The sequence below is a fragment of the Larus michahellis genome, chromosome 1 (genome assembly GCF_964199755.1).
Source record: "Larus michahellis chromosome 1, bLarMic1.1, whole genome shotgun sequence".
Lineage (NCBI taxonomy): Eukaryota > Metazoa > Chordata > Aves > Charadriiformes > Laridae > Larus > Larus michahellis.
The window spans coordinates 166,196,977-166,224,071 of NC_133896.1; the positions used below are offsets into that span (position 1 = coordinate 166,196,977).

The window sequence follows — 27,095 nt, forward strand, 5'->3', positions numbered from 1 at the left end:
CCCGCACCACTCACACATGGGGGCTACGGGCGCACCTACCGAAGGAGTGCTCTTGTCTGCTGCGGTCACCTCATGCATAGCCAATGTAGGGTGCATTATGGGTTCCTCAGACCTATGCAACAGCCCCAGTTTGTAACAGAAAACTTCCTTTTTTCTTTTGTGACAGAAAGCACGTTTTAGTAAAAGAAGTTTTCCAGTGAGGATGCACTGATTGAAGACAACTGAAAGAAGGCTGGAAGCTACTCTTTCAAGATGAGGTTATGAAACCAGATTGATAAAATGGGTTTACTGTGTGAACAAGCATGAAAAAAGCAAGGTCTTATCAGCTGGTCTCTCAGAAGATGTAAGTTAGGAGGCGGAGATAGGCTTTCCCATACTCAAACCACTCTTCAGGCATGATCCAGAGGCAGTAAGCTTCAAGCTAGAGTACAGGTTAAGTATGAAGCTTTGCAAATTAGTCATACTTGAAGACTCCCCCCAAAGATATCCTGTACCAAATTAACTGACGTCTTGAATATTACTGCAGTCATACTGACCTACTGTTACAGTATGCATTCGTGATTTAGCAACAAAAAAATTGCTGAGTGTTGGTTATGGGAGATACTAATAGTCCTGGCAGAAACACATGTCCTTTGTACCGCTTACCATGAGAAAGTGATACTTAATTGCTACAGTTACATTAACAGCAAATTAAAGATTTTATTTTCAAATTGTTGGATTCAATGCCAAACTTAGGGAGGATAGAGTTACCTGTTGATTTCTGGGGCAAACCGGAAAAGATTAAGAGACGACATCTTATGCTTCATATTCATACTCAGATTAACTATGAATTAATTTTATGAATTGTCGTAGGGTACATTTATAAGGTGAAATTAAGATACCGTTTACCTTAATACTGGCCGACTGAAGTCAGAAGGACTACAGGAATTCAGAAAATACTTCTGGAGAAGAAAACAAATAGAGTGCCTCTTCTGAAAGTCACATACAGGTATTTCTGCATAGATTAAAACTTTTATCATGATGGATCATAAACTGTAAAGTAGTTCTTGCATCTACCAGAAAATTCTATTTTACGTGTGAATTTCGTGTCTTGTACATGAGGACTGATAGAACTCTTCTACTGCATTATTGGAGACTTATCAAAAACAGGATGCTTTTTTCTTGAGAAGATGAAAAGTACAGAGATAAGCAGGGAAATAAAGACTGAAGTTTTAACCAATAATATTTTTGTGTGGTTATCAGAGGAATGTAATAATTAATCTTTTAATCATTCTGAAGATTGTGTGAAATCATAATATCTCATCTTTTCCAGCCTCAACCTGCCATTCTTGATCTGAATTACAAACAATAAGAAAGGAGATGATTTAATGAGCAACTTTGTCATGTTGCCATTTTGCCTTAGTGAAAGGCAAATGTCTAGTTTTGCCTCTAAACTAAAATGTAATAGACTTATGTTTCAACTATGCTCACAACTGAGGCAAACATGAAGAGAAAAGTTAGGGCTATTTTAAAGCTAGAACCCCAGTGTCTTCATATTTCATGGAGACATAATTAAATACACACTGTTAAGAAGAAACACACGTTCATTTACTAGAAAACAGAATCCATGTTGTGGAGAAACACACATATGAAAGGAAGCCTAAAATTTGACAAACACTAAACTAAATCCAAAAAGAACTATTTCAGTCACAATGGCAATAGGTTATGTTGTTATTATGAATGAAAAAAAATGTCAGCATGATTTAATCACACTCAATAAATAGGCACTTCAACAAAGTATATATTTACACTGGCTTTCTGAATGCTAGGGCATCACAAAGTAGTATGGCTTTATTACAATGGATGGAAGATGGCAACTACTTAGAACCCAGTGCCAACATGGATTATAACAAATCCAGTGAGTATTTTGTTTTTCAATTATTCATAGAAAATTTAATCCTGATTAAGTATCCTTGGGCAGGAATTCATGGGTAGTTGATGACTGAAACCAACATTTATTTGAAATGCTTCTGTTAATTTAATCTGTGTATATGGCTTAATTATGATTGAATCCTCAATGTAACAGAAATGAATTATATCAGGATTAAAATTCTAGTACCACATCACCCATTCCATTTTCTTTGCCTTTTTTTTTTTTTCTTTAAAAAATGCAAGCCTGCTGTTTTAATTACCTTTATGTTGCTATGTATTCTAAGCCTCAAATACTGTTTAGACCTTCATTACTGGATGAAATTTTGTTACATTTATTTAAAAAAAAAAAAAAAGGCAGATATAAACCCTATTTTCATTCCCATTAGAATTTTAACCAGTATGAATATTAGTTGCAAAAAAGGCTTTTCTTTTACAGTAATAATAAAGGAAAGTTTCTCTCAGTCAGCTGTGAACATTTTACATGTGTTTTCTAGAGGAGACTTCTTTTATTTCCCCTTCTTTTATACTTACACATAAAATGCATTTTCTCTAAAGCATGAAAATAAAAGAACTTGTATTCAACGTTACGCATCACACCAATTTCACAACTGGCCTATTTCAGACTTGTTTGAGCTTGTAGATGTTTTAAGAACTGCATTTTATAAGACCTTCAAACCTAGTATTGATACAAAGTAAGGACATTTTTTTGTGTCTGCGAATGGGAGAGAAAAGATTCGTTGTACTTTCCTGTGATACAGCTCAGCACCACATGCCAGACATACAGAATATTTATAAAATTATTCAAATTATGGATTTTTCCACCCCACAATGCTTTTAACAGATTAATCTAGGGAGTTTGTCAGACCAAAGGTCTGTGAAGTGCTCTGATATTATCATTCAGTTTTACAGTGAAACCAACGTATCACATACCTGTGACAAAAATACCTGTATATTTAAGTCATTATTGCACATTCATTACATAATTTATTCTTCCTAAACATCTCAGAAGTGATGTCGATTTTTATGTCCAGAGGATACTGTTAGTGGCAACGTCACTGATGACAGTGAAGATACTTCCCAATATAGACTATGAGATAGAAAGAGTCTGTAGAGGATAACCATGGAGATGCACTGACAGAGGATAACACCTATGGTAATAATCTAGAGACAAAAAAAGAGAGAAAAGGAAAAAGTAAAAAAAAAAATAAATAAAATCACCAAACAAACCACAATAAATTTCTATCAGCATACTGTGTAAGTGCTTGAGGTTTAACTTCAAACCTTTTAACATGCTGCAGTTACAGAAGATTTGAACATGAATCTCTAGTCCAGGATTCAGACTCTCACACCTGGGTGTTTTTAAATCAGTAGATAGCCCTGGGCAAGTCAAAGAACCCTTCTGGCAGTCTCTGTTCTGGGGAATTTCAGACTTGCAATTCACCACCCATGCAGTTTCACAAGCAGAGGTGATGTTTAGATATTCTATTCTTACAACAAACAGAGTGGAAAAAAAAGAAGCTTGGAAACACTTTGCACTAGCACAATCATGGAGCTGTGAGGATAGTGATTTATCAGTCTCATTTAGCCAGACCTCTTTGCAGTGCAAGTCTCTTCATCTGTAAAAGTTGTGTAAGGCAGTATTTATCAAATGCATAATGGTAACCACTGTTTCCAAGAAAACGAAAGTCTAAGTTTATGTACAAAGGGTCTTTTAAAATACATGCTTTTCTTAAATAACTATGGTATTTATTGATCATACGTTTCTTCATTGTATTGAAGTGTATTTAAATAAGGAAACAGCTAAATTATCATGTCAGAACTGCAGCTGCACACGATGGTTAAGCTTCCTCAAATGTAAGAGCACAGCAACTGTACTCTCCCTTCAGTAAGCTCGAAATCTCAAAATATTGCAAAAATTTCCTTTACTAATCCTACTGCTAGAGATTGTCCTCCTGCCCTGATGACGTTTTCATCAAGCAACAACAACAAAGTCTCGTCACTTCATTAGTAGCTCTAGAGGAGTCTTTTTTTTTCTCCCTAGATTTTTTTTTTTAAATAATCAAATGCAGTATTTCATTTACTATGTATTTTTAGTGGAACCTTTTTCTTTCCCTTACATAGCCTCTACACAAATAAAAGCTCAATTTCTGAAAATATTTGCATAGAAATGCACAGATGGTTATAACCATAAAGAAAAGAAGCAAACTCTACCCTGGAATGAGGTAGTCAATCACCTGAGCACAGTAGTGCATTTTATCTGAACATGGCAGGCTCCACACACTAGTTTTCTAGTTCCCAATATGTTTAAGCAACCGAGAAACCCAGTGAGTCCACCTTTGTTTTTAACTATTTAGAGCTTACAAACCAAACTACATATTTAGAAATATTTCTTAATCTAAAAAGTACAGTTCAGCTACAGGTTCCCTGACCTATTTAACCACATAAAGCTTTTAAAGGACGAAAACTGAAAAGCAAACAACAACAACAACAAAAAAATCCACTGGTTTATCTTTCTACTAGCTTTGTTAAATGAATCCCCAAGGTGGTTTTAATTAAAAAGCAAACGAGCAAACAATAAAACAAAACACCCCCTCCACATTTTCCTTTGACTTTACAATCTCCCCCTATCCCTCCCTTAACCTAGAAATGATTACCCTTAGATGATTCAAGCCCTGTATGCCTTTGTAAAATATGACTCACATTAGCATCAATGAGAGCTGTGTGACTAAGACTTTTCAAGTTGCTTTGGGGTCATAAGATTAACAGCCTAAGAGCATGAGTTTGCTAACAAACACTGAATATGAAGAACAACTACTATTCAAATTCCATCTCTTTTATCTTGCCTGTACATACCTTTTCTCTTTGATATTCTCTGAATAATATAGCAATGGTTGCAAGACATGGGTGGCACAAAAACCAGAGAATGCAGGCCTAAAAGAGAAGATGAGTATAAGTTATAAAATGACTACATGCCAGCTTAGAAGAAAGAGATGACAGTTAGAGGAACTGCATTTACATTTCTCTCTATTTTATGAGCCCATTGTTTAATTTTCAATCAACAGAACGAAAACCACACAATGAAAGGTGGGATTTCTGTTTAAAAAAAGCTCTATACTCCTTGTCAAATTAAAATGACTACTCAGAGTATGATGACAGGGTGCAATTTAATCAAATCAGACAGTTAAACATTAACTTTCTTATGGAGGAAGAGAGTTTAGTGCTTCAGTCAACTGCACGCCACAATTATATTTACAGCAGAAGGGATCAGTTTCCCTGATGTAACCCATACTTTGGCAAAGGTGATATAGAACTCCCTTTTCAGCGTGCTTCTCTCCACCGTGATGATCTGGTAAAGACCAGCAGCCAGTGACAAAGCTAGGCAAACTCTGAGGCCAATAAGCAGTCCGCTTGCTAAACCATGGTGTGAATGGTAGCTGTGGTGATTTGTATCTTCAAACTGTTCCCAAATTAACAAGAAGCTCTGGAGAAAGAACACAAACAGCAAAGTACATTTAGAGTAAACAAGGTTACACTAAACCTCAATTAATCTTCCCATCACAGATTACATTATCCGCACAACTGGTCATGCTCCGCTCTGCTTGCTGGAGACTGCCATGTTACACAAAAAAACCCGAACCCGAGCTGCTTTTTGTCACCACCTATTACTCCAAGCGTAACTGGCAGGAGCAGAGTCTCACTTCTTGCGCTCTATAACTTTTAGAAAGTTTTACAAGTTAAAGTTTCCTCTAATTTGGATAGAAGGAATGTGGCACCTTAGCATAAGATCCAAAATAATCATCTAGTTAAACAGTCGGCCTACTAAGCAGGAAGCCCACTGAAATGATTCCATAGAGCTACAGGGAGGTGTCTCCTTCCACTTGGGATCCACAACCTGTAAAGCTTGTTTCAAAGGCAGGCGACTACGCCTTTTCTTTCAAAATCCTAACAGGATTCACTTTTCTTTTCAAAGATGGGGAAGTAAGAGGGTGGTGCTGCTGCCCCTTTTATACAATAGCCTAAAGGCTCAAGCATTCACCCAGGTTGAACTTGGATCTCCCACAATTCCCTTCTTTGCCTAAAGGATATCCAACTCGCATCTCCCACCTCCTTGGAGAGTGCCCCAACTGCCAGGCTATAGGCTGTTCTTGGGTGGGCCACTCTCCACCCCTTCTATTGAAGCTGTGCCATTGTGGAGAAAAGAATTCAACACCAGCTAGGTCAGAAACTGCGAGCGAGCCTGACTCTGCAAGCAACCGTCTCAGAAGCCTCCTAGGGTCTTGGAAAGGGAGCATCACAGGTTCTAAATGCCGTCCCAACATCTGGACAAACGCTCTAGCCAACAGATAACTGCATGAAGATAGCAATCCTCCTTAAATCTCAGCACTGTACACATCTGCTGCAGAATCCAATTTTGTAGGAGCACTGTGAGAAAGAATATTGATAGATTCTCTAAGGAAAAACAGATTAAAGAAGTGCCTAGTTTCTGAATCTTAGTTGAGTACAAGGCAGACGTCTACATGTTGCATAAAAAATGGGTCTTGCTGAAGAATACCTTTTTAAGACTTTGGGAATGTTAACGTTATAAATTAGAATACCCATAAAGTTTAGACTCTCCCAGCATCTTGTAGCAGCTGAATGGCATTTTAAGAACTTAATATACACTGGAATCCAGTTCACCTACTGCATGAATCTAACTTGCACTTAGGTTTCAGATGCCTAATGAAGCAGGCTTTCTGAAGAAAGGTAGGCAAATTTGATTTATGTGAGTGATGTAGCTCTGAAGGCCTTCAGAAGCAGACACTGTATGCCTCAATTTAGAAACCTAAATTAGTCAGATTCCTTTCTGAACACATTCAAAGGCTAACTACACTAACTACATAAAGACAAAAAGCTTACTGACATTAACTTTTTAAAAAAAAAAAAGTGCAATCCACCTGTCCCTTCCAAAGGTGGCTGTCCTTGAGTCTCATCAGTCAGGACAGGATAATTTTTACTTAGAATATCCTCAGAGAGTACTCATACGCTTTTCCCCTCCCTTACTGAGGCAATGACATGGCAAGCATGACTGCTGTCGTTTCAGCCACTCCTCAACTACCTGGGTGGAAAATGGAAGGATGGGAGAGGGACAGACATGAAGGATGAACGTCTTGAACACCACTGATTACTAGTAAACAATCTGACCATCAGGCTTCAATGTTCCCACCATAACACTCTGAATAACTTCAAGCAAACATCTTCAAATGATCAAATTACTTGACTGAGAACTCTGTCAAGGAGTAAGACTGAAATAAGACTAAATGGCTCCTGAAACCCTGAGATACCACACAATGTTTGATAAAGTTGTGTCTACAGCACTAGTTTTGGCATGAAATTGATGAATTCCTATCACAGAAGTTATTTCAGTCCAGGTAGAACATGCTCAGGCAACAAACAAGGCTTCTACCAGTTACAGAATCACCACAGTCTTGTACGCAGCATTTTCCCTTGTGATATTTAAATACCTTGGCTACTCCCAGGTGTAACTTCCCTGGACTGGACATACACTGTCTGAGAAACTAAAAAAACCCAACCATCCCCTATGTATAGAATCTTCCTGACTAAAGCATATGTCTGGGGGGAAGAAATATAGGCTGATGGAGATGGAACTGTGATACTGTTTTACCAAGAAACTTTAGGTAGATCCCAGGGATGGCTTAAACTTAAAAAAACAGAGCTCATAAGGGTTTGGATTTTCCTTTAACCTACAACAATAGCAACAGCAGTGAAGGAAGCCACTTTCATGAGAAGATGACAAAGAGCTGGAATAAAGGAATCATGAGAACAAAGTCCAAATCCCTATGGGAAAACAGCGTCTGACAGCAGGGTATGCTCTGGACCAGCCCTTTAAAGAGTGTAAGCAACACAGGAATCAGTTGATCAAAGACTGTGTGTAGTGACAGCAATGTAAGATCACAGAAGTTAATCTTCCTTCAGTTTCATTAGATTATTACAAAATAAGCAGAAGGCAGAAGCATTAGAGGCAGAGATGGAACCGTCAGTGCAACACACTGGAAGCTTGGACAGGGTGAACGTGTGTCGTTGGTCTTACTACGAGCCGGAACTGTTCTCACTCACCAGAGAAAAGCAGAATCCTATAAAAGAGAAATCTGTGCCATGGAGAGTTTCTAGGTTACTATGGATTAGGCAATCTGTTCTCAATGAAGGAAGAGCTTTCATAGACAAGCATGATCTTGAAGACAAGATCTTTTTGGCTGGCTATGCCTGAGAAATTAAGGTCAATAAACCCTGAAGTTCCTCACCTTGACTACAGAAAGGCACATATCAGCTCACCTAGCTGCAATATCAGGAACAAGCTGAAAAAACATCCAGACACCAACCTGCTGAAATGGTTATCAGAGACATTTTTCTTGTTGACAGTGAGCAGAACTATGAGCTCTGAGAAGAAAATGCGGGGAAATTCTAATTGTTATCCAGAACAACTCTGCTTAGGCTGTAGACAAAAGAACTGGATGAGCTAGGTAGCTGAAGAGCTGATTCACACTAGCTATATTCCTTCTTTCTGAAGTAAAGAAGAATGACCACCTCCTTGTTTACATAACACACTGCTCAAAATGCCTGACTTCATCTGCACATGCTTCTGACCTATCTTGGTTCACAGTGGAACCACAGAATGGTAAAGGTTGGAAGGAACCTCTGATGATCATCTAGTTCAACCCCGCTGCCAAAGCAGGTTCACCTAGAGCAGGCTGGACAGGAATGCATCCAGGCAGGTTTTGAATATCTCCAGAGAAGGAGACTGCAGCCGTACTGGACATGAACCACTGTCCAGTACCGGCCTTCCTCTTCAAATGCTAGAAGAATGTTTGCCACGGACATCGTCCTGATGTTCCAGATATACAAGCTGAACCTCCACATCCATATAATGAAGAACCAGACACTCTTATTTTTTCACATGAGGGAACAATTATGGTAGAACCCATCCTCCCCTTCGCTTTGCCAACACTGACTTTATGGCAAGCCAAGATAACATATCAGTCTCCAGTAAACGCAGGTTCTCATTTCTGAGAGGCAAGGGGAAGGGGGAAGCAAAAGGGAAATTAAAAGTAGCAGCAAGGCAAAGTGGATTAACTAGTTGTTTATAACCGTATATAGTACTTGGATATCTGATATCATGCAATGCCAGTACAGTAAAAAATGGTTTTAGATCCACGGTCAGAGGCATAGCTGATTCTGAGCACACCTTTGGGGCGTACCTACCCCTGTGAAGCATGATGTCTAATGCAGTAAGATTCTATGTCATTTTGGTCACATTCACAGTGGTCAGCTATCTTTCTAGAATCATTGCTTCCACTCTGATCAGCCCTGAAAGCTGAAACTCCTCAGGTCTATGTGATGGGAACGGCCTGCCATCAAGAAAGTTTTGAACAAGGTTTGTGTGTCAGCAGCAGAGAGTGTAATCTTTAATGAATGGAGAGTGGCCTGGGAATCTTTTGTTCTGAGGCTGAAATAGAGAACAAGTTAAGGCAAACGGAGATGCCGAATGGCAGACTTGTCCCTCCTTTGAGATGCTACCTCTTTGCAGCCGCAAAGACCACAAAAGATTTGCTGACTAGGAGGTTGTATCCACCCTACACTGATGGTAACCTGTAAACACAGCCTGGGAAATCGCTGCTGTTTCTGAAAGAACAAAAAGAAAGAATCCACAGCATCAGTACAAAGAGGAGAAAAACCCCTGAAAATTTGCTGAGTAATTTGAACTAGTAGCAGGCAAACAGGGTCAGACAGTTTGCCAGTCAAAACTGCAGTTAAGTTGAAGAACAACATGTTTTCCCAGACTGTCCACTTGCTTGACTTCCCTGAAGATGAGGGGAGGACAGGAAATGTAGAACGTCAATAAAACTAACATGGTTCTATCTTCATCTGCTGCGTTAGGGCATTAGGGTAATGCATGTGGTCTCCCGCACCCTTCACACCAAGTTCTCAGAACATCTCTAATTATCCACGTAACTCCATCCAATCTATGGCATGGGAGGAAACTAGCTCTCCCATAAGAATCTCTGGGAAAGAGCAGGACAGAAAGGAAGTTATTCTAGGTTTTTAATCATTAAAAATGCTCATTAATTGCCCTATTACTGCAGGTCTAAGATCCACATCTATCTAGACAGACCAGTGAACAACAGACTAATGCAGAGAATGAAGAACCTTTGATAGAAATGATGCATTCTGGATCCTGCTCCCCTGAGCTTAACATCCGCATTCTGTATTAAGAAGAAGAAACATGGCAGAAGGTGTATCTCCTATGTACTGAACCACGAGATGAAAACCATCTTCTCCAGAAGGGACAAGGATACTCTTGGTGTCAGGGAACTTTTTCTGGAGACAGCAGACCCTGAGACCACCCAGGCAATGACATACTCCGATACCCATATTCTGTTCCTATAAGACTGCTGCCAAACCTGACGTTCCCAATGGTACCAGGAGGAGAGATGTGGTAGAATTGTGCCTTCATGGTGAAAAGTAAGACGGCCAACTTTGTGTCAATGCCTCAGTGGCGCTCAAAGAGCCAACACAAATATGTAATGGACCAGTATGGGAGGAAGCAGCAGATATGTATGGTAACTGCCCCAATTTTTACCACAAGTAACAACCAAAAAAAGGAAAAAAAGAAGCTGATGATACTGAGTGTCCTTTCTACTTATAGTAAAAAGGAAACAAACAAACAAACAACTTTCCAGTCTCAAGTGACAGAGTATTAACACACCCATATGTATGTACAAGTGGAAAGGTATGAATAAAATTAAATACTTTTAGAAGTTGTCTTTACTACCAGCATGTAAAATTTCTGGTTCTAGATGGGTGTCAAAGTAAGGTGGAATGAACCTGTCTTTAAATTTCAACAGTCCCATTGACATTAATAGCCTTCGGTTTATATTCTTAATTAGCAAGAAATGTCAGCTCCCAGCTACTCTTAATGTTTTAGCAGTCCACTTATTTAGTTTGGAAGCAGCACTAATTACAGATACTACTCAAATGGCACAAAATTTTCACTATAATCTCTTCCTCATTACTGTCTCCAGTTTCTCCCTGTTCTTCTTTCTCAATGGCTTTCAGACTCTCTTGTCTTTATGTTGTGATTTAAAAAAATTTGTTTACAAAAGGCACCGCCAGGGTTGGATGATCTCCATTACAATTTACTTTTAAGGTATGGGTTTACTTGACTTTCTAATTTATACTAATGGAAAATATTTGAATGAAATTATGTGTCAGACCATTTGTATATTTGCAAGACCAATCCTGCACATGAACCTTTCAAGAATTCCCTTATATTGATTGAAAAGGCCATTAGATATCCTATTTGAGTGGTTTTAAGAGGAGCACACTGAGGATTTAAATTTTTTTTGGCGACAGAAAGAATTTCTCACAGCGGTTTTTCTTGTCTTTCCTCTCATGCTGCTTGTTGTCACCCCCCACAATGTAGTTCACAATCCCTCAGTTGTAGTGTTTACAACTATTTATAGTACCACATTATAAATCAGATCAGTAAAATGACTGTGCTGAAATCTCTCTCCCCCCCCCCCCCCAGTCTAGATCATTCCACTGATCTGGTTTACAGTATAATGCTACGAACAATTGGCACAACGAGGAGTTTGGAAAACTGTGGGAACTTCTTAAGTGGTTTTACTGCTGAACAAAAACATACTGTGGAGCTACACCTTAAATTGTTAAAGTAAAGAGAAGGTGTTGTTACCTATTAGACATACTAGGTGCACATTATGCTGTGGGTTTTTTTTCCAGTCTTGATACTCCCTCCCTCATAAAATATTGAAATTAGTTGGTTCATGGTTCTGTCATACTTAATAGCAGCTGTATATTTCAGTATAAGAATGAATATAAAATACAAACCTGTGTAACAACAACTACTACAGCAATGCCAGTAGATGTTGGAGTGGAATCCCACTGAAGAGGTCTGCCCTGAGATTTCTTCATTCTGCCTATCGTCCAACCCATACACAGACTCAACAATAAATACAACATTTGTATCTGTGAGATTATGTCACACACTATTGAAAATAAAAGAAAAAGAAGTAGAGTCACAATAAAAATAGTTTTTTCTAAAGCAAAAATATATATTTCTATATACCCACAAATGAAGGATGGACATTCACACCTTTGTATCACCTTTAGTCATAATTTTGATGACAGTTTGACTAGCTGAGGCTGCTTTGCCACAAAATCTGGATATTTTGTGTAGTTTCCAGTGACCAAACAGATCACTATCAGCTTTCCTGTAGTTATGCTGCAGTTCTGCAACAACACGGGCACAGCGCCACATCCTTCCAAATCCCACTCTTGTGTCAAAGAAGTCTGGGCTCAGGAGCCTGTCTGCATAAATAGATTTACAAATGCTAAAGAACTAAAATCATATATATGTTAATCACACTGCAAATATGAAACACGATGAAATGAACTCCTTTCTTTGCTCTGACAAACTTTTGTTCAAAAAGCAGATAGTTGCATTGTACTTTAAATTAACTGCACTTTGTCTTAAGGATGCAGTAGCTTGCAACAGAAAGCACAAATATTTAGGACAAATTCCACTCTCAGATACTTAAAGGGGAAAATATAATTAATAACCCTAACACGAACTTCATCTGGAGCAAAAACTTGTCTGTATTTCATTTTATTAAATGCAAACTACCTTTGCCTCATTTTACTATGTCCATTTTTTTCCTCTGTTTGGGAACAATTAACACATACTCCATAAAGTTAACATTCTTAATCAGCATCTCAAACGTGTGTTTGAAGCTGTATCTGAATAAAGAAAACTTCAAGCTGGAATATATTAAAGCCTTTACTTGTTAGCCTTGCTGAAGTACTACTGACAGGAGAAAGAACTGACGATTTATTTCTGGGTGATTGCTAGCTTTAGACATGGTAAGTTTTTGACTGAAATTTATAGAGCAATTTTTAATTTAGTGTTTGGATTTGAGAGTAAACTGGCTCATTGTACGTACAAGAGATGTACAAGAAAGATTGATTCGTATATTATGTAAATTGCAAATTTAGTTCAGAAACTAGAGATCGGGCACTACACGCAACAATACTTTCTTTTTCACTTGATTAATCTTTTAGTTCAATTAAACCTGTTCCTTATTTGTAATTTTCACTTACACTATCAGGTACAAGAAAAATATTTCTGTGTCACAAAAGCAAACTTTTAGTTTTATACAACTGGACTGTATTATAAAAGATAAATGCACTTCCACGTTTACTAAAAATATTGGCACAGAAAATGTTGCCACCGTACAGAGATCAATATGCACGCAAGGGAAGCATGTCAAATGAAGATCAGCTATAATATTTCCCTGACACTCAGTAATATTAGCAAAATATGGATATAAACCAGACTTCAACATGTTATTCCTGGGATATATTGATATTCTCACAGTTTATAAGCTTAAATGCTTCTAAATGTATTCAGACACCTTTGCTGTTTAAGAAATGCCAAGAGCTTTTAGTAAACACAAACTTCCTTATTCTGTAATAAAATGAACTGGCACTGATTTTGGGCAAAATGACCTTGGAATTATTTTACAGTGCTAGCTGTGGAGAGACAGTACTTACTAGAAAAAACTGTTACACAAACCTAAGGCACGCCAAACCAGTATCACAACTGCAAGCTAGAGAAATGACTGAACAAATCTGTATGTTCTAGAGAACATTTTATTTTCTGTCACTCCTTAAGATAGCTTGCCCTATAACTTTTAGCCAGACATCATCTCTCACTCACATCCTGGATATAGATATTGCTCTGCTTCAGTGTGGCAACAATTCAGGTGGGTTCCCCGACAAAATGGCATAAGACAAAACTTCAGTACCAGCTTTAAATTTTGACATCTCATATACCGTGCCAGAAAGTAAGGAGGTTGAGAGAAATTTCTAAAATTACAATAATCCCACAACATCCAGGGTCAGTGTAAAGTCACATGCTACTGAGCTGATACTATATTTGTCTGATTTCATCACAATTCAAAAATTTTATGGCTGTTCAACAGCCATAGTAACATTATTTGACTTTTCAAATTCTGATTTTACCAAAAGGTAAAAAGATCACTATTTGTGATACTTTTGAGTGAAGCATCACAGATTTGTGTGATTCATGCAATTAACTTAGGCGAAAAATTACACCGAGGGTCAGGTCTTTATTCACGGTAAAGGCTAAATGGTGGTGGGAAAAGAATAATTGTGTGGGATAGTAGCTGAACAGGTTTCTAGAAAGAAATTCTGGCCCCATGGCAGTCAACAGAAATTTTACCATTTACTTTTAGCTTGGATTTCTGTTCTGATATAGGTAAAATGGTAGCACATTCCATCTTCAAACTATACTAATTGCTATCAGCCATTCTTCAGAATTGTAACTGACACTGAAGCTTTCCACATTTCTATTACTTGTGCTCTTTTATTGTTTTGGGAACCACAAACCTTAAAAACAGTAGAAAGGAAAACTCTGAGCTGAATTTCTTAAATTCAGTTATTGATTAAAAAATACTACTTTATTATTCTTAATAAACTTTGCTTTAAGCAAATAAAAGTCTACTCTTCGCTACAATAAATATACAAAAAAAAATCTAATAAGCAGGAATTCTCTCTGAAGTTCTGGCTGGGTAGTTAACAGTGGGGTTTTTTTATAGGGAAGGAGTTATGACTACCTCCATATTCTCTATTTAATTTCACTTCAAGAGATGAGATGGAAAGTTTAATAATACAGTTGCTGGAGAGGCTGCAAGGAGCTGCTAGCTCAAATGGTTAAAACAAGAGGCAATTACTGTGGTGCCAAGTGCCATCAAGAGGCTGTTAATTCCAACTGCAAGCTTCTAAACGAACTCTAGGATGGGAAATATTTTTTTTATATAGGCTGTTACTCTCCAATGCTATTTCACTGCCACAGTATCATTCTTTGGGGTGCTTCATCAAGCCAATCAAAAGGCAATATATTTGCTTAGAAAGAACACCCCAGTGCTTCAAATATAAACTACAGAAAAAAAAAAACACCCAACAACATGTAACCCTGAAGAATCCAGCAAGAGTAAATCAGGGCATTTTGGGAAGGGATTTTAAAGAAATTCAGTTCCAGTAAGAACTCAGAATATCTGTTTAGAGTGGAGAAAAATGCTTTGTTAACATCAATTCTTTACATAAGCATTTTTTTTGCATCATTCTAATCATATCACCTGCTGTAACACATTTAACTGTTTAATTATAATCAATGTTAAATTTGCTAGTGAAATGACACACTCCATAAAATGTTAAGCTTCCTAAAAAGCTTTGCTACTCTAAATCATGCAAACTCTGCAAAACTCTTCAATGTACTGAAACATTTATTCATGTGACAGGCATGTATTTAAGTGTTTGTACGAAGGAATCTTCAGACAAGAAAATCCTTTAAAAAATCCAAAACAGTATCACAATTGTATAACTTCAAATGCAGTTATTGTAAACATCCAGAATAAAATCTGTTTTTCAGAAGAGCAACTTTTACTATTTTATATTCAAAAATCCAATGGTATGGTTGAAATTCATAATACAGTCCAACAAAAGCACTTGCTAATCTATTCTACAGATTCATGTATAGCGATATGTAAGAAACAGTAGACAAGCATACTCACATTCTGCCAGACTTCCCATAAAAGGTGCTCCTATTCCATCTTTAGAATAACTGATAAAAGAATAAAAAGATGGTATTTTTAAGTGAGTGAGTCTTAGATGTGTGTTTTCTTTAAATGTACATTTAGGCAATGATGTGGTTCTAAAAAGTCAATCCCATGTTTTGTCATAATCAACACAGAAAAGATCACATACCGATCTTTATAACACAATGTTCTTCAAGTCTTAAGACTGAAAGCAAAAATAAGCAAAGATACCTTGAGAAATGCAGGTAGTTGGCAAAAGCTGAACCAGCCTGAAATAATAATGCAATTGTCAACACCTTTAATACAGTATGCATAGGTCCACGCTTCTTAATAGTTTGCCATAAGGACTGTGCATATATGCAAGCAGTTACGAAGTACGCTAGGACAAGCAGGAAAAAGAATTCATGTAATCCTGTGAAAAAAAGAAATACAGCTTAGTTTTTTATAAAGAAGCGTTGCTACCAGCAGTAAATAACTAAAACAAAATATGTTTTTTTATAAGCACTAGGAAATACTTAGTACCTGTCACCCAAAAGTGGTAGTACAGATAAAATTAGTAAATTGTAGCCTATTTTATCCAAGAAACTCAGTGAATTCTTTCAGAGAGCTGATTATTATTTGATCTGACAAAATATTTTTTATTCAATGATACCATTTCTGAGCGTAGGAGAGGTTCTGTTCAAATACACAAAGCTTTGTAGCAATTACTGAAATAGTATAAAGTGGCATACAGTTTCATGATAAACAGAATATAATTGTACCAATTTGATCAGTCAGAAACATTTATTAAAGAACTCATTTTTAGCTCTTTTTTTTTTGCTTCAATTTTTAAAGGCACAATCTGAGAGGAGAGAAACCTAGCACAGACTTCTGTTGAACCTGTTTCACCACTGGGTGTCACTGTTCCTCCACACAAAGCCGTTAACTCCAAGAACCACAGTTAACCAAGACAGAAAACTTTATAAAGAAAAACAGCACAAAGAACAATACTAAGTTCATAGAGTGGATTTTTTTTGCACCAATCTGAAAAAATGCCCAGAGTTTCTGATACCATTTACAAAACAGAATTGCTCTAATTTTCAGTCTGGCAGTAGTCTGGTAAAATGCTTTCCTAAAGACCTGGATCCTGGAAATCTTTTCTATTGTCCAGAAGCTTTGGAACCCATCATATGAGCACCCAAAGGGTCGAAGCCAGCAAGCTATAAGCAAAAGTGGGTAAACAGACGTTTCTCACAGAAAACTTATGTTTTCCTTCTCCAGCCTTCCTTGAAAGCAAGTGGTGCCCACAGAATCAGATTCTGAGCAAAGTTTTGACTCCAGCGGCAAAACAACTCTGCTAAAAACTTCCAAACAGCTCCAACCAAAGATTAAAAACAGAGCAATTATACACATTTCAGTATCTAAGTTGAAAAACGTTTGAACTGGATGCGTTCTGAACAGTTCCTAATACAGTAACTTCTATGGCTAAAATTAATCACTTTGGACGTACATACAGTGAAATGCGAGAAAGAGCATAAGGTAATAAAGACTCATAAAACAAAAACTTCAGGTCCACTCTGCTTCTCTTGTATACCTATACAAAAGCATGATTTGTGAATGACAAGAATATGCATTTTAGATCAATCTCTTACTCTTTCTTTCACTCTTTATCTTTCCGCTTCAAAAGACACCCACCGAAGTTGACAAGGATTCCATAGGTAAGTTATTTCTCACCATGATGAATGGATACACATGGAAAGCTCTTCAGGAAAATGAACTAGCTTTTAATAAACACTAAACATTTAGGATAGAAAGTTCCTTCCAACAAAAGACAGATTGTGGATGATTGGCTTGAGACCAAGAGGACTGAAGAGAAATTTGCACTGAAATATAACTACAAAAATCAGAGTAACTTTCAACCTGTCTTTTTAAAGTTTCCTGATTTTCAAGTAACCTAGAGTTAACAGAGAAAATAAAACATAAGTACCTTAATTTGAAATACCTAACTTCAAAGATCTTCAAAGTGCTGTCTACCTGGTCAGCTGCCTTTAGAAATCCCAGATTGTACCGGTATTATGTCTTATGTAAAAAAATCCTACCACATAAAGTGATAAGAGATTACTTGCCAGGGATCAGAAGCCAGGCCTCCTCCCCTCTCAAGGCAAACATCTTAATCACAAGGTTAGAGTGTCAAGTTCTTTCCTGTACTTTCCTTATAGTTAATTTAATTTTGAGATCTCCTGTGTCAGGCCACAACTTTAGTAACTAAAGTGAAGGATGACCTAACCAGAACCATTTGCAACTACATAGCTTGTAGTCACCTCAAAGAGAAAACCAAGGAATGAAGCTGGATCTTCTCTCTGATACCCTAATGTTCTATGCACGCCTCTATGGAAAAATGACAAGCATTGTTCCCTAAAGATGTATTTAAAAAAAAAGAAAAAAAAAAGAGCTAGAGAGATATGAAATCATCTTCAGTTCATTGAAAGTAGACACCAGCATGTAACTTCAGGATTCATGGCAGTGATGCAAGTTTTAAATCTGAATGAACAGAGGTATTCCTGTGCAACTGTGGAAGACATGGCATGTGCAGCTCACCCTGTTTCTTATTAGATCTAAATATATGCATCCAACACATTTACACACCTCCATACTCAACACGCAAGCTGTTCAGAGTTCTGCTTCAAAGTGCTCAAAGTCTTCCTACAAAAGAAATATAGAGCTGAGATGCCTCTCTAGGAGGTCTGTACACCACTTTTGAGGGCCACATGATGTCTTGTAGTTGCTTTGCCCCTTGATTTAGCAAAAGAATGCTACTACTGCTTTTTGAGAATAAAAATAAGTTAACCTAGAATTCACCTCTGGATACAAAATTCACCAAATAAAAACTGACAATCAAGTTTGTAGACTAAAAAGCAAAGTTAAGAAGTTGAAGAGACAGGTAAGTCAACTGATAAGCCTTGAAAAATGCATGATTAACAGTGCTACTTTCTTACATCTGGTAAATATTTCAGTGAATATTTTCTTCCCTTCAAAAAGGCAGCTGGCCTTGTTCCCTCTATAACTTCTTGAGACCAAGAATGACAGCATGGCATATGATTCCGAGCACAGTGATTAGGCTCACTCTGGGTAGGTAGGTAGGTTAAATCTGTGTATGAAGGCAGACTAAGCCTATTGGGCTCTTCCCTAGGTCAGTGATACGCTGATGAGGCCTCCCAGAGCAGGGAAGCTAAGCACTGCAATGAAGCATACATTAGGTTGGATTGTCCAAAGCATACAATTTTACCTGGGCGCTTCTTTAGCGACTGTCTTGAATCATTTCTAGAAGTTTTTCTTTGCATGTTTAAAAATTTAAAATTGCATTTCTTAAATAAAATAAAATTAGGACTAACAAATATCTAACCTGTGGTCTACAACTAAGGTACTTAAGAAAGACCTAAACATTGAACTAAAATTGTACTGGCAAAATGTTTTATCATGCATGTACTCCTGTTCCACAGAACCAAGCTTTTCACAGCTAAGGAACTTTATGAATTCATTAAAATCAGAGATTAAATTCACATTCAAGTGGAAGCTTACAATTTCAACATGGGGAAAATACCTATCAGCAAAGATATTAACACTAACTTTCCTTATGCATCTATACTTCCAGTTAGGCAAGTTTTGGAAAATCAGTCTAGAGAAAGGGAAGGATTTTTCAGTAATGCCAGAAAATGAATTAAAGTTTACTCTCCGTGAAAAAGTAGAATATGAAATATAAGAGACTCTGCTATCTATTCCCCGTACTTTTCCAAGCATAGCAAGTACAGATTTGTTTGGGTGATCAGAGCCTTAACTTACAAATCCAATTTTAAGAAAAAAAAATCTTACCAGATTCCCCTGCGCTAAAGTGATCTAATGGATTCCCTTCTGCATCTGGGTTTAGTAAGACCATTTCAAACTGAATATCCTCGGATTCAGAATAATTCTCCTCGCAGGTAAACTTGTCTACATAAAACACATACCATGTTTCCGGATAAGGAATCTGTGAGACTGTCAGATTTTGCTCTGTGTGGTTCACAGTCACTTTGAAAGAAAACAAACACAAACATGGTTAAGTACTTGATTAGTTTGTTTTTAGACAAGTCATCTTTGAATGAAGATAAAATTTAAATCCACAACATCATATACAGGTTATAAACTACATACAGTACAAAGCAGTCTTTGGTTTGAAAGCCAGCCATAACATCAGAGACCAGACTTCCAACTTGATCTTTTGTTTCAAATAGGTGCAGGCAAGGGTTAGTGAGGCTATGTCGCACATTCCACCTCTCAGCTTTTAGGTTTGCTGGGAGGGCTCCCTTCTGATAGAAGCCAGCAACTGCAAACTGTGTCTCCCATGCTTAGCACATTTCCATCCTCTAATACAGTATTGACAGAACTAGCTATTCTGTATTAGCCAACAGATACTTCTGCAGTATGAAAAATACCTTTGTGAAATTTATTCCACTCTATTTTCAAAGATATTTAGAGTACCAAACAGCCACATGCGAGCTTGGTAAACAGTATTCATACTTTGAAGGTACAATTTAGCATATTTCATTACACCTTCCCCAAACTGTAATAGACTGAATTTCAATTGACAGCTATGGGCTTAGACCATCATCCAATGAAACTGCATATTTCAAATCAGATTACGTTTAAAATCAACTATGTAAGAGACTGATGTTTCTTCTGCTCACTGATCTTACCACTATTTTTCCTAAACATAACTGTTAACCAAGCACAATCTCTCCAAAATAAACATTTGCTGTGGCTCTACATGTTTGGGTGAAACTGCAAGAATTCTAAGTACTGTTACACTGATGACTGAACTAGAGTGCTAATCAGCTCAACCATAAATGGAAGCCATCTGTAGATGGCATCTGTAGAAGAAATAACAATATAATGACTGGACTGTAGATTAATTCACCTTAATAGTTTAAGATGACAATGGTTAAGGATGAGGAAAGACAAAAAATTCATAAAAAAAATAACCTACAAAACAAGGTATTTCTGGGTTTTATGCAAAGGCCTTTCTAAATGAAAAAGCTGCAAACATACATATTAAATCCTTAGCAAGCTCATTATCCCTAAATATTTTGCAGACAAAATTTGGAACTGATTTCTAACTTGAAGTCTACCTGTGAAAAACATTTATGTAATTTAAATAAACTCATCTCAACTTAAAGAAGTTATTTTCTGTTCTCCAAAGGCATGAACTGATCAACATTAGGATCCAGGAAGAAATATATGACATGCATCTTTGCAGCAATTTTCATGAAGTACAAATTCGGACAACACATGAACCAGAAAAGTGCTCTAACACAGGCAATTTGTCTTGTGCAGCTAATGTTAAGTGTGCATTCCGCTCTGTAGCTACGTATCTTATCAATCAAATATACAAAGTGAAACAGCTCCCTTAAAAAAAAACCCAAGATTTTTAAAACACACGTCTAGGATTTCATATGGTGCTTAATCAAACGAAAAACAAACTGCAGCTGACAGGGGTGGCTTGACTCTCCATCGCAACTCTCAGCTGAGTTCTGATACAGTGTCATTTGCACCAAGACTAAGGATCACACAAAGTGTGTTTCATCAGTTTTCCATCAAATCTACAAGCTAACTCACAAGAAATGAAGTAAGATAAAATAGAAATGTAATTGATTTTGCCCAAGATCAGCAAACAGATCCAACTCACCCTGTAGTCATACGATTCCTAAACACAGTAGAAAACAGCGAGTACAGTGCTGGGACAGACAGGAGTGACGGACCAACTGCTAGTCATTTCAGCAGCACTGCATGTTCAGCTCAGATCAAGTGTAAGGGAACTACATCCTTAGAAGTGACATCTGTATAAGATTTCATTATGACAATGTTCCAGGAGATCGATTTGTTACTCTAGGGATTCTGTCTACACAGAAATTTATTTTAAAAAGAAGCTGTATTCACTTAAGATATATTTGAACAAAGTCTCTCATCTTAATTTAATTTCTTAAAGGAAAATTTATGCTTTAAGTAGGCTTTATAATATTACGATCAATAAATGGTGCAAAAATTATTATTTCAGTATGTTTGTCTTCCATTTACGTAATTGAATGTTTCAGTGTTTTACTGTTCTTTTAAATTTACATGGATACTCGAGTTAAGCTTTATCCTGATTAGCTCATCTTTGATACTGTATTAAAAATTTTCTAACATGTTTCATACATCAATGCGTGACAGGTTTGTGCTATCATGACAATGAAAATATTTTATATTTTTGTTTTCTTGTCTTGGAAAAATGTCATTTCCATGGAATTGGAGAACAGGAGTCTCCTAAGGAATGAGAAATCTTCCTCCATAAACAAGACAAGAAGTTAACCTGTATATTCTGTACCGGTATAATTATCAGCTCAAATATTAAAAACATTTGAATGGGAGATTCAGTGATGAATACCAAATTACAAAATTAAAAGGTGAAAGAACTTTAAATGATAAATAAAGCAGCATAACCCAGATTACCTGGACCTGAGCAAAGCCTTTGACACTGTCCCACATGACAACCTGGTCTCCAAGCTGATAAAATATGGCTTTGATGGACTGACAATTCAGTGGATAAAGAACTGGCTTGACGGCCGCACCCAAAGAGTGGCTGTCAATGGGTCCATGTCCAAGCGGAGGCCAGTGACAAATGGAGTCCCTCAAGGATCAGTACCGGGACCAGCCTTGTTTAACATCTTTGTCAGCGACATGTACAGTGGCATAGAGTGTACCCTCAGCAAGTTTGCCAATGACCCCAAGCTGTGTGGGGTGGCTGACACGATGGAGGGAAGGGATGCCATCCAGAGGGACCTCGACAGGCTGGAGAGGTGGGCCCATGCTAACCTCATGAAGTTCAACAAGAGCAAGTGCATGGTCCTCCCTCTGGGTCGGGGCAATCCCAAGCACCGATATAGGCTGGGCAGTGACTGGCTTGAGAGCAGCCCTGAAGAAAAGGACTTGGGGGTGCAGGTGGACGAGAGGCTCAACATGAGCTGTCAGTGTGCACTAGCAGCCCAGAAAGCCAATTGTATCCTGGGCTGCATCAGGAGAAGCATGGCCAGCAGGTTGAGGGAGGTGATTCTCCCCCTCTACTTCACTCTTGTGAGACCCCACCTGGAGTACTGCATCCAATTCTGGAGACCCTACTACAAGAGAGATATGGACATGCTGGAACGTGTCCAGAGAAGGCCCAAAAGGATGATCAGAGGGCTGGAGCACCCCTCCTATGAGGACAGACTGAGAGAGTTGGGGTTGTTCAGCCTGGAGAAAAGAAGGCTCCAAGAAGACCTTATAGTGGCCTACCAGTATCTTAAGGGGGCCTACAAGAAAGCTGGTGAGGGACTTCTTAGGATATCGGGTAATGGTAGGACTAGAGGGAATGGATTAAAACTAGAGATGGGACGATTCAGACTGGACGTTAGGAAGAAGTTCTTCACCATGAGGGTGGTGAGACACTGGAACAGGTTGCCCAGAGAGGTGGTGGAAGCCCCATCCCTGGAAGTTTTTAAGGCCAGGCTGGAGGGGGCTCTGAGCAACCTGATCTAATGGGAGATGTCCCTGCCCATGGCAAGGGGTTGGAACTAGATGACCTTTAAGGTCCCTTCCAACCCTAACAATTCTATGATTCTAATTTTTGCAGATGACCTTACAGATCCACGGGAAAGCTAATGATTATGAGGTTGTGAAAGACAAAAAAAAAAAGAAGAAAAAAAAGAACAGAGAAAAAAGGTTTTCAGGTACAAAATTACCCTTTTACTGTGTACTTTGTCTACATACTCCCACCCTACAAGCATTCACTTCAGAAGTTTAGAGGTAACTGCAGCAGGCTGCATCAGTTTGCCTCTAATTTTTTTTCATTCCACTGCAGTAAAAGTCACATTCAAACTATACATTTGACTGTCTCAAACATTTACATTTTCTAATTTCTTCAGTTTCATCTTACTATGGTATTCTTTGTAAATTCTTTCACATACTTAACATATTTTTCTATGGAAAAGTTTGAGCTAAAAAAACAAAAGAAAAAAAGGAGATTTTTACTCCAAGCAAAGTTAAAGAAAATCTCTGTACTGAATGAGTAAATGAAGACTTCAGCCAAACACGTATCCTTTCTGAGTTGTGTACAAGTGAGAGCACGAGACTAGAACTAGTCATAAAGTTTGGCTGTTTGCATTAAAGTCATTATTTGTCAAGGATTGATCATTTTCCAGCAGTATACTAAATCATAACTCACAAAGTCTTCTGAAGCAATGCAAACAAAGCAATTACATTTCCTTGTAATCATTTTTAATTACAGAAGGCCAAAGTCCTGCTTTTACTTAAATTGATGCAAAGTCCAAATTCACTGAAATAAATATTCTAAATATACAGATAACTTAGCAGGGTTCTAAATACACAGATAACTTAATTTGTAAGGAAAAAAAAAAGTAGCAACTCACTTGTCAGTTGAGCTTTAGAGAACTTCTCTGTACAGCTGTGATTTTCGATACTGTTCTGCAGCTTCTGCCATTCCTGTGCTTGGAACAGGTGAAGTCTAGCTTCTTTTGTCACAGCTACCGCTACGTTCTTGATTCTGACACACAGAACAGCATGGTCACCTTGATATTTAAAAAATAAAATCAACTACTCTGCCTTGATGTCAGTTACAAACAAAAAGCTAGCATGGCATAGATTTTTTTTTTTTTGTAAGTAGCAGCACTAAAGCTTCAGTTTATTTCTTAAACTTTTACCACTGCTTTCCATAAAACTCTTTACACTCTTTCATCTTTATGAAAAGTCATACGCAACTTACTAACACAACACTGCATGCAGGATTCTCTATGATGGTACCTAAACAGACCTCTACCATAACCCAAATGTTAACACTAACCTTCCCTACTACAAACAGCCTTCCTTCCTCCTCTTTTTTTTTTTAAACAGGCTTCCAGATAGTCTGTTGTTCCTTCCTACCACTCCAAATTTTATTTTTTCAAGTTCCAGTAAAGACAGTGTCTCAATCAGTCTTAATAGCTGGTTCCAAGTCTAGTATTATACAATCTAGCATTATATAATCTTTGTAGCACACTTAGGAGCATCATAGGGTAGCTCTTGGGTCTAATACCAGAACTTATGTAAACTGACATTCATGTTGTAGACTGGTAAGAGCCAAAATACTTAGTTATAGATGACAATTGTCAAGTTGATACAAAGAAAAACAAACTTCAAAAGTGTTCTTTAATGTGTCAGTCTACCTATAGGCTGTCTATTGACATAGAGAAATATTTTAGTCATTTTAGAACCAGCTCATTTGACACAATTTATCTTGTCTGGGAAATTCTACAATCCTCAAACTTATTTTGATAAATTCTTTCATTATATATTGCCATAGACTTCTTTAAAGTAACTAAAAGACAGGATTTAACACAAAAGAAAAATCAGTGAGTACTGCAAAAGTACAAATTCATCCAAATTTTAGCAAGCTTTGTGTGTTTTTTAAACTGTCAGAGCAATTTTCTTTCCCACCTAACCTAGGCACCAGCTGGATGTGAGTCAACACACTACTACCAGCTTCAAATAACGCTTTGCCAGGAAGGTTTTCCTGCTCAGAGATAGCTGCCAGACAGCAGTCCTGCAATAAAACCTCAAAAAAGGTGATCTTCTGGGATCTGTAAAATATTATATGGACTACAGTTTACCTAAGTTGCTAATACAAGATTTTGAAAAATTAACAGAAGGTTCTAAAAAAAGCCCATATAGCTTCACTAAGACCCAAAATACATATCCTTGTGGGTATATATGTAGAAAGATGACTACTTCTACGGAAATATGCAATAACTTATAGAATAAATTATATCGGAACACCTAAACCACTGATCTTGAATCTTAATGCTCTTTTCTCAGATTTAATCAGTGCATTTTTTTTCCTTTATATCTATTTAGATCACTTCTACAATTATCTTCTAGGACAGTGATAATTAACTGCTTTCAAGTCACTCCCCAAGCTATCCCCACCCTATCTATCATCTCTCATTCAGCACTGGAAGGTCACATTCCAACTCTTCTTATGTCACATTTTCCTTCATCCCATTATTTTTTTTCTTGCAAACATTTTTGTTTTCCTCTCACACTACTCCTCCAGTCTGGGAGGACGCCCTGCGTAAGCCTTATCTTCATGGTTGTCTTTCAAAGCATTCCGCAGAACTCTTCTGCCATGAAGCTAACTGAGAAAAAAAATAGCCTAAGCTACTGAAATGCTGAGCTTACAGGAAAAGCATGCTGACCAGCACAGCCTTGTTGTATATGGCATTCACCATGCTTGCATATAACTCTTTTTGCAAAGTAGAACTTCTGTAGCAAAGAGAGTCATTTCCAACCTGTATTTCGCAGTGGCCACTCTAATAGGATTCCACCTCATTGCTAGGCCTCTTAACTAACAGTTCAGGAATTATTACTAACAAGGAGTTAATAACACAGGAAAGAAAAGCCCTTGGGAATAATAAGGTGAGAATTTACACTCTGATGCACGGTGACACTGAAAACACCCAGTGATGTGAAACAGACAGGTGCAATGTTAACCATCGTTCTCATTCGGTGGAGTTCCAGGAGGGAAGGAGAGATGTGGGTGAGAGTTAAGATGCCTCTGCTGTCCCAGACACCCCCGCCACGTCAGGCAGTGGGACACGAAGGGAGGCACAGCGCCGAGAGCCCACAACAGCGCTCTGCCGCTCTCTGACAAATTCCGACGCTCTTCATGCCGTTACCAGCTCCTCTTCCCACCGCCGTGCTTCACCCCCGCCTCGCTCCGGCAGGGTCCCGCTTCTGGACGAGCTTCCCACCGCCCACCCCAGCTCCTCACCCACAGAGGATCAGACTTGTCGCACGTCCCCAGCGGGGGCAGAAGAGCTGCCGGGCTGCCCCCGCTGCTCCCCTCAGGCCGCCCTAACGGCTCGCTCCCCTCACCCCCGCGCTGCTCTGAGGCGCCCTAACGGCGGAGCGGGCGGGCCGGCGCGGCCTTTCCCTTTCCCCTCGGGCACCCACCGTGGAACTGGAACCGCGCCACGGGCCGCCAGGGCTCCAGCCGGGCGGCGGTGCTGCCGAAGCCGCCCCGCAGCGTCTTGCCGCCGGCGCCCCCCCAGCCAGCGGCGCAGAGCAGCCACAGCAACCGCCACCTCATCCTCCGCACCCCGCCGCCGGCGACCGCCGTTAACCGGCGCCCGCCCCCCCCGCCCGTACCGCAACGGCTCCCGTGACCACGTGACCCCCCCAGGTTACAAGCGGGCGCGGGAGGGCGGTGGGGGGGAAGAGAACCAATAGGAGCCGCGCGCGAGGCAGCGCCCCCCCCGCCACCGCGCCTCCCCAGCGCGGCGACGTGTCCGTTACTGGGTTCGGCCGTAAGTTGAGACACCCAGCGTCGTAAAAGGCGGCCGTCGCCGTTGATGGATAGCGGAGGGTAAAGCCTTGGCCTCTTCACACGGCGTGCCTGCGCCGCTCGCTTCA

At 38.7% G+C, this 27,095-nt stretch overlaps 1 protein-coding gene across 2 annotated transcripts; it reads right to left on the reverse strand.

The window, feature by feature from the left end:
- Nucleotides 1-1,565: 1,565 nt before the first annotated feature.
- Nucleotides 1,566-26,838, reverse strand: GPR180 (G protein-coupled receptor 180). 2 transcript variants are annotated; one of them, XM_074563009.1, is made up of 10 exons: nt 26,637-26,838; nt 24,059-24,217; nt 19,452-19,646; nt 15,834-16,014; nt 15,579-15,628; nt 12,091-12,294; nt 11,815-11,972; nt 5,201-5,392; nt 4,765-4,842; nt 1,566-3,072 (listed from the first exon to the last, which is right to left on the reverse strand). In XM_074563009.1, the coding sequence occupies exons 1-10, from the start codon at nt 26,770-26,772 to the stop codon at nt 2,914-2,916; spliced, it is 1,512 nt and encodes a 503-aa protein (XP_074419110.1). In that variant the 5' UTR covers nt 26,773-26,838; the 3' UTR covers nt 1,566-2,913. The 2 variants fall into 2 exon arrangements, with proteins under 2 accessions (XP_074419110.1, XP_074419119.1); XM_074563018.1 differs by lacking the exon at nt 12,091-12,294.
- Nucleotides 26,839-27,095: the final 257 nt, after the last annotated feature.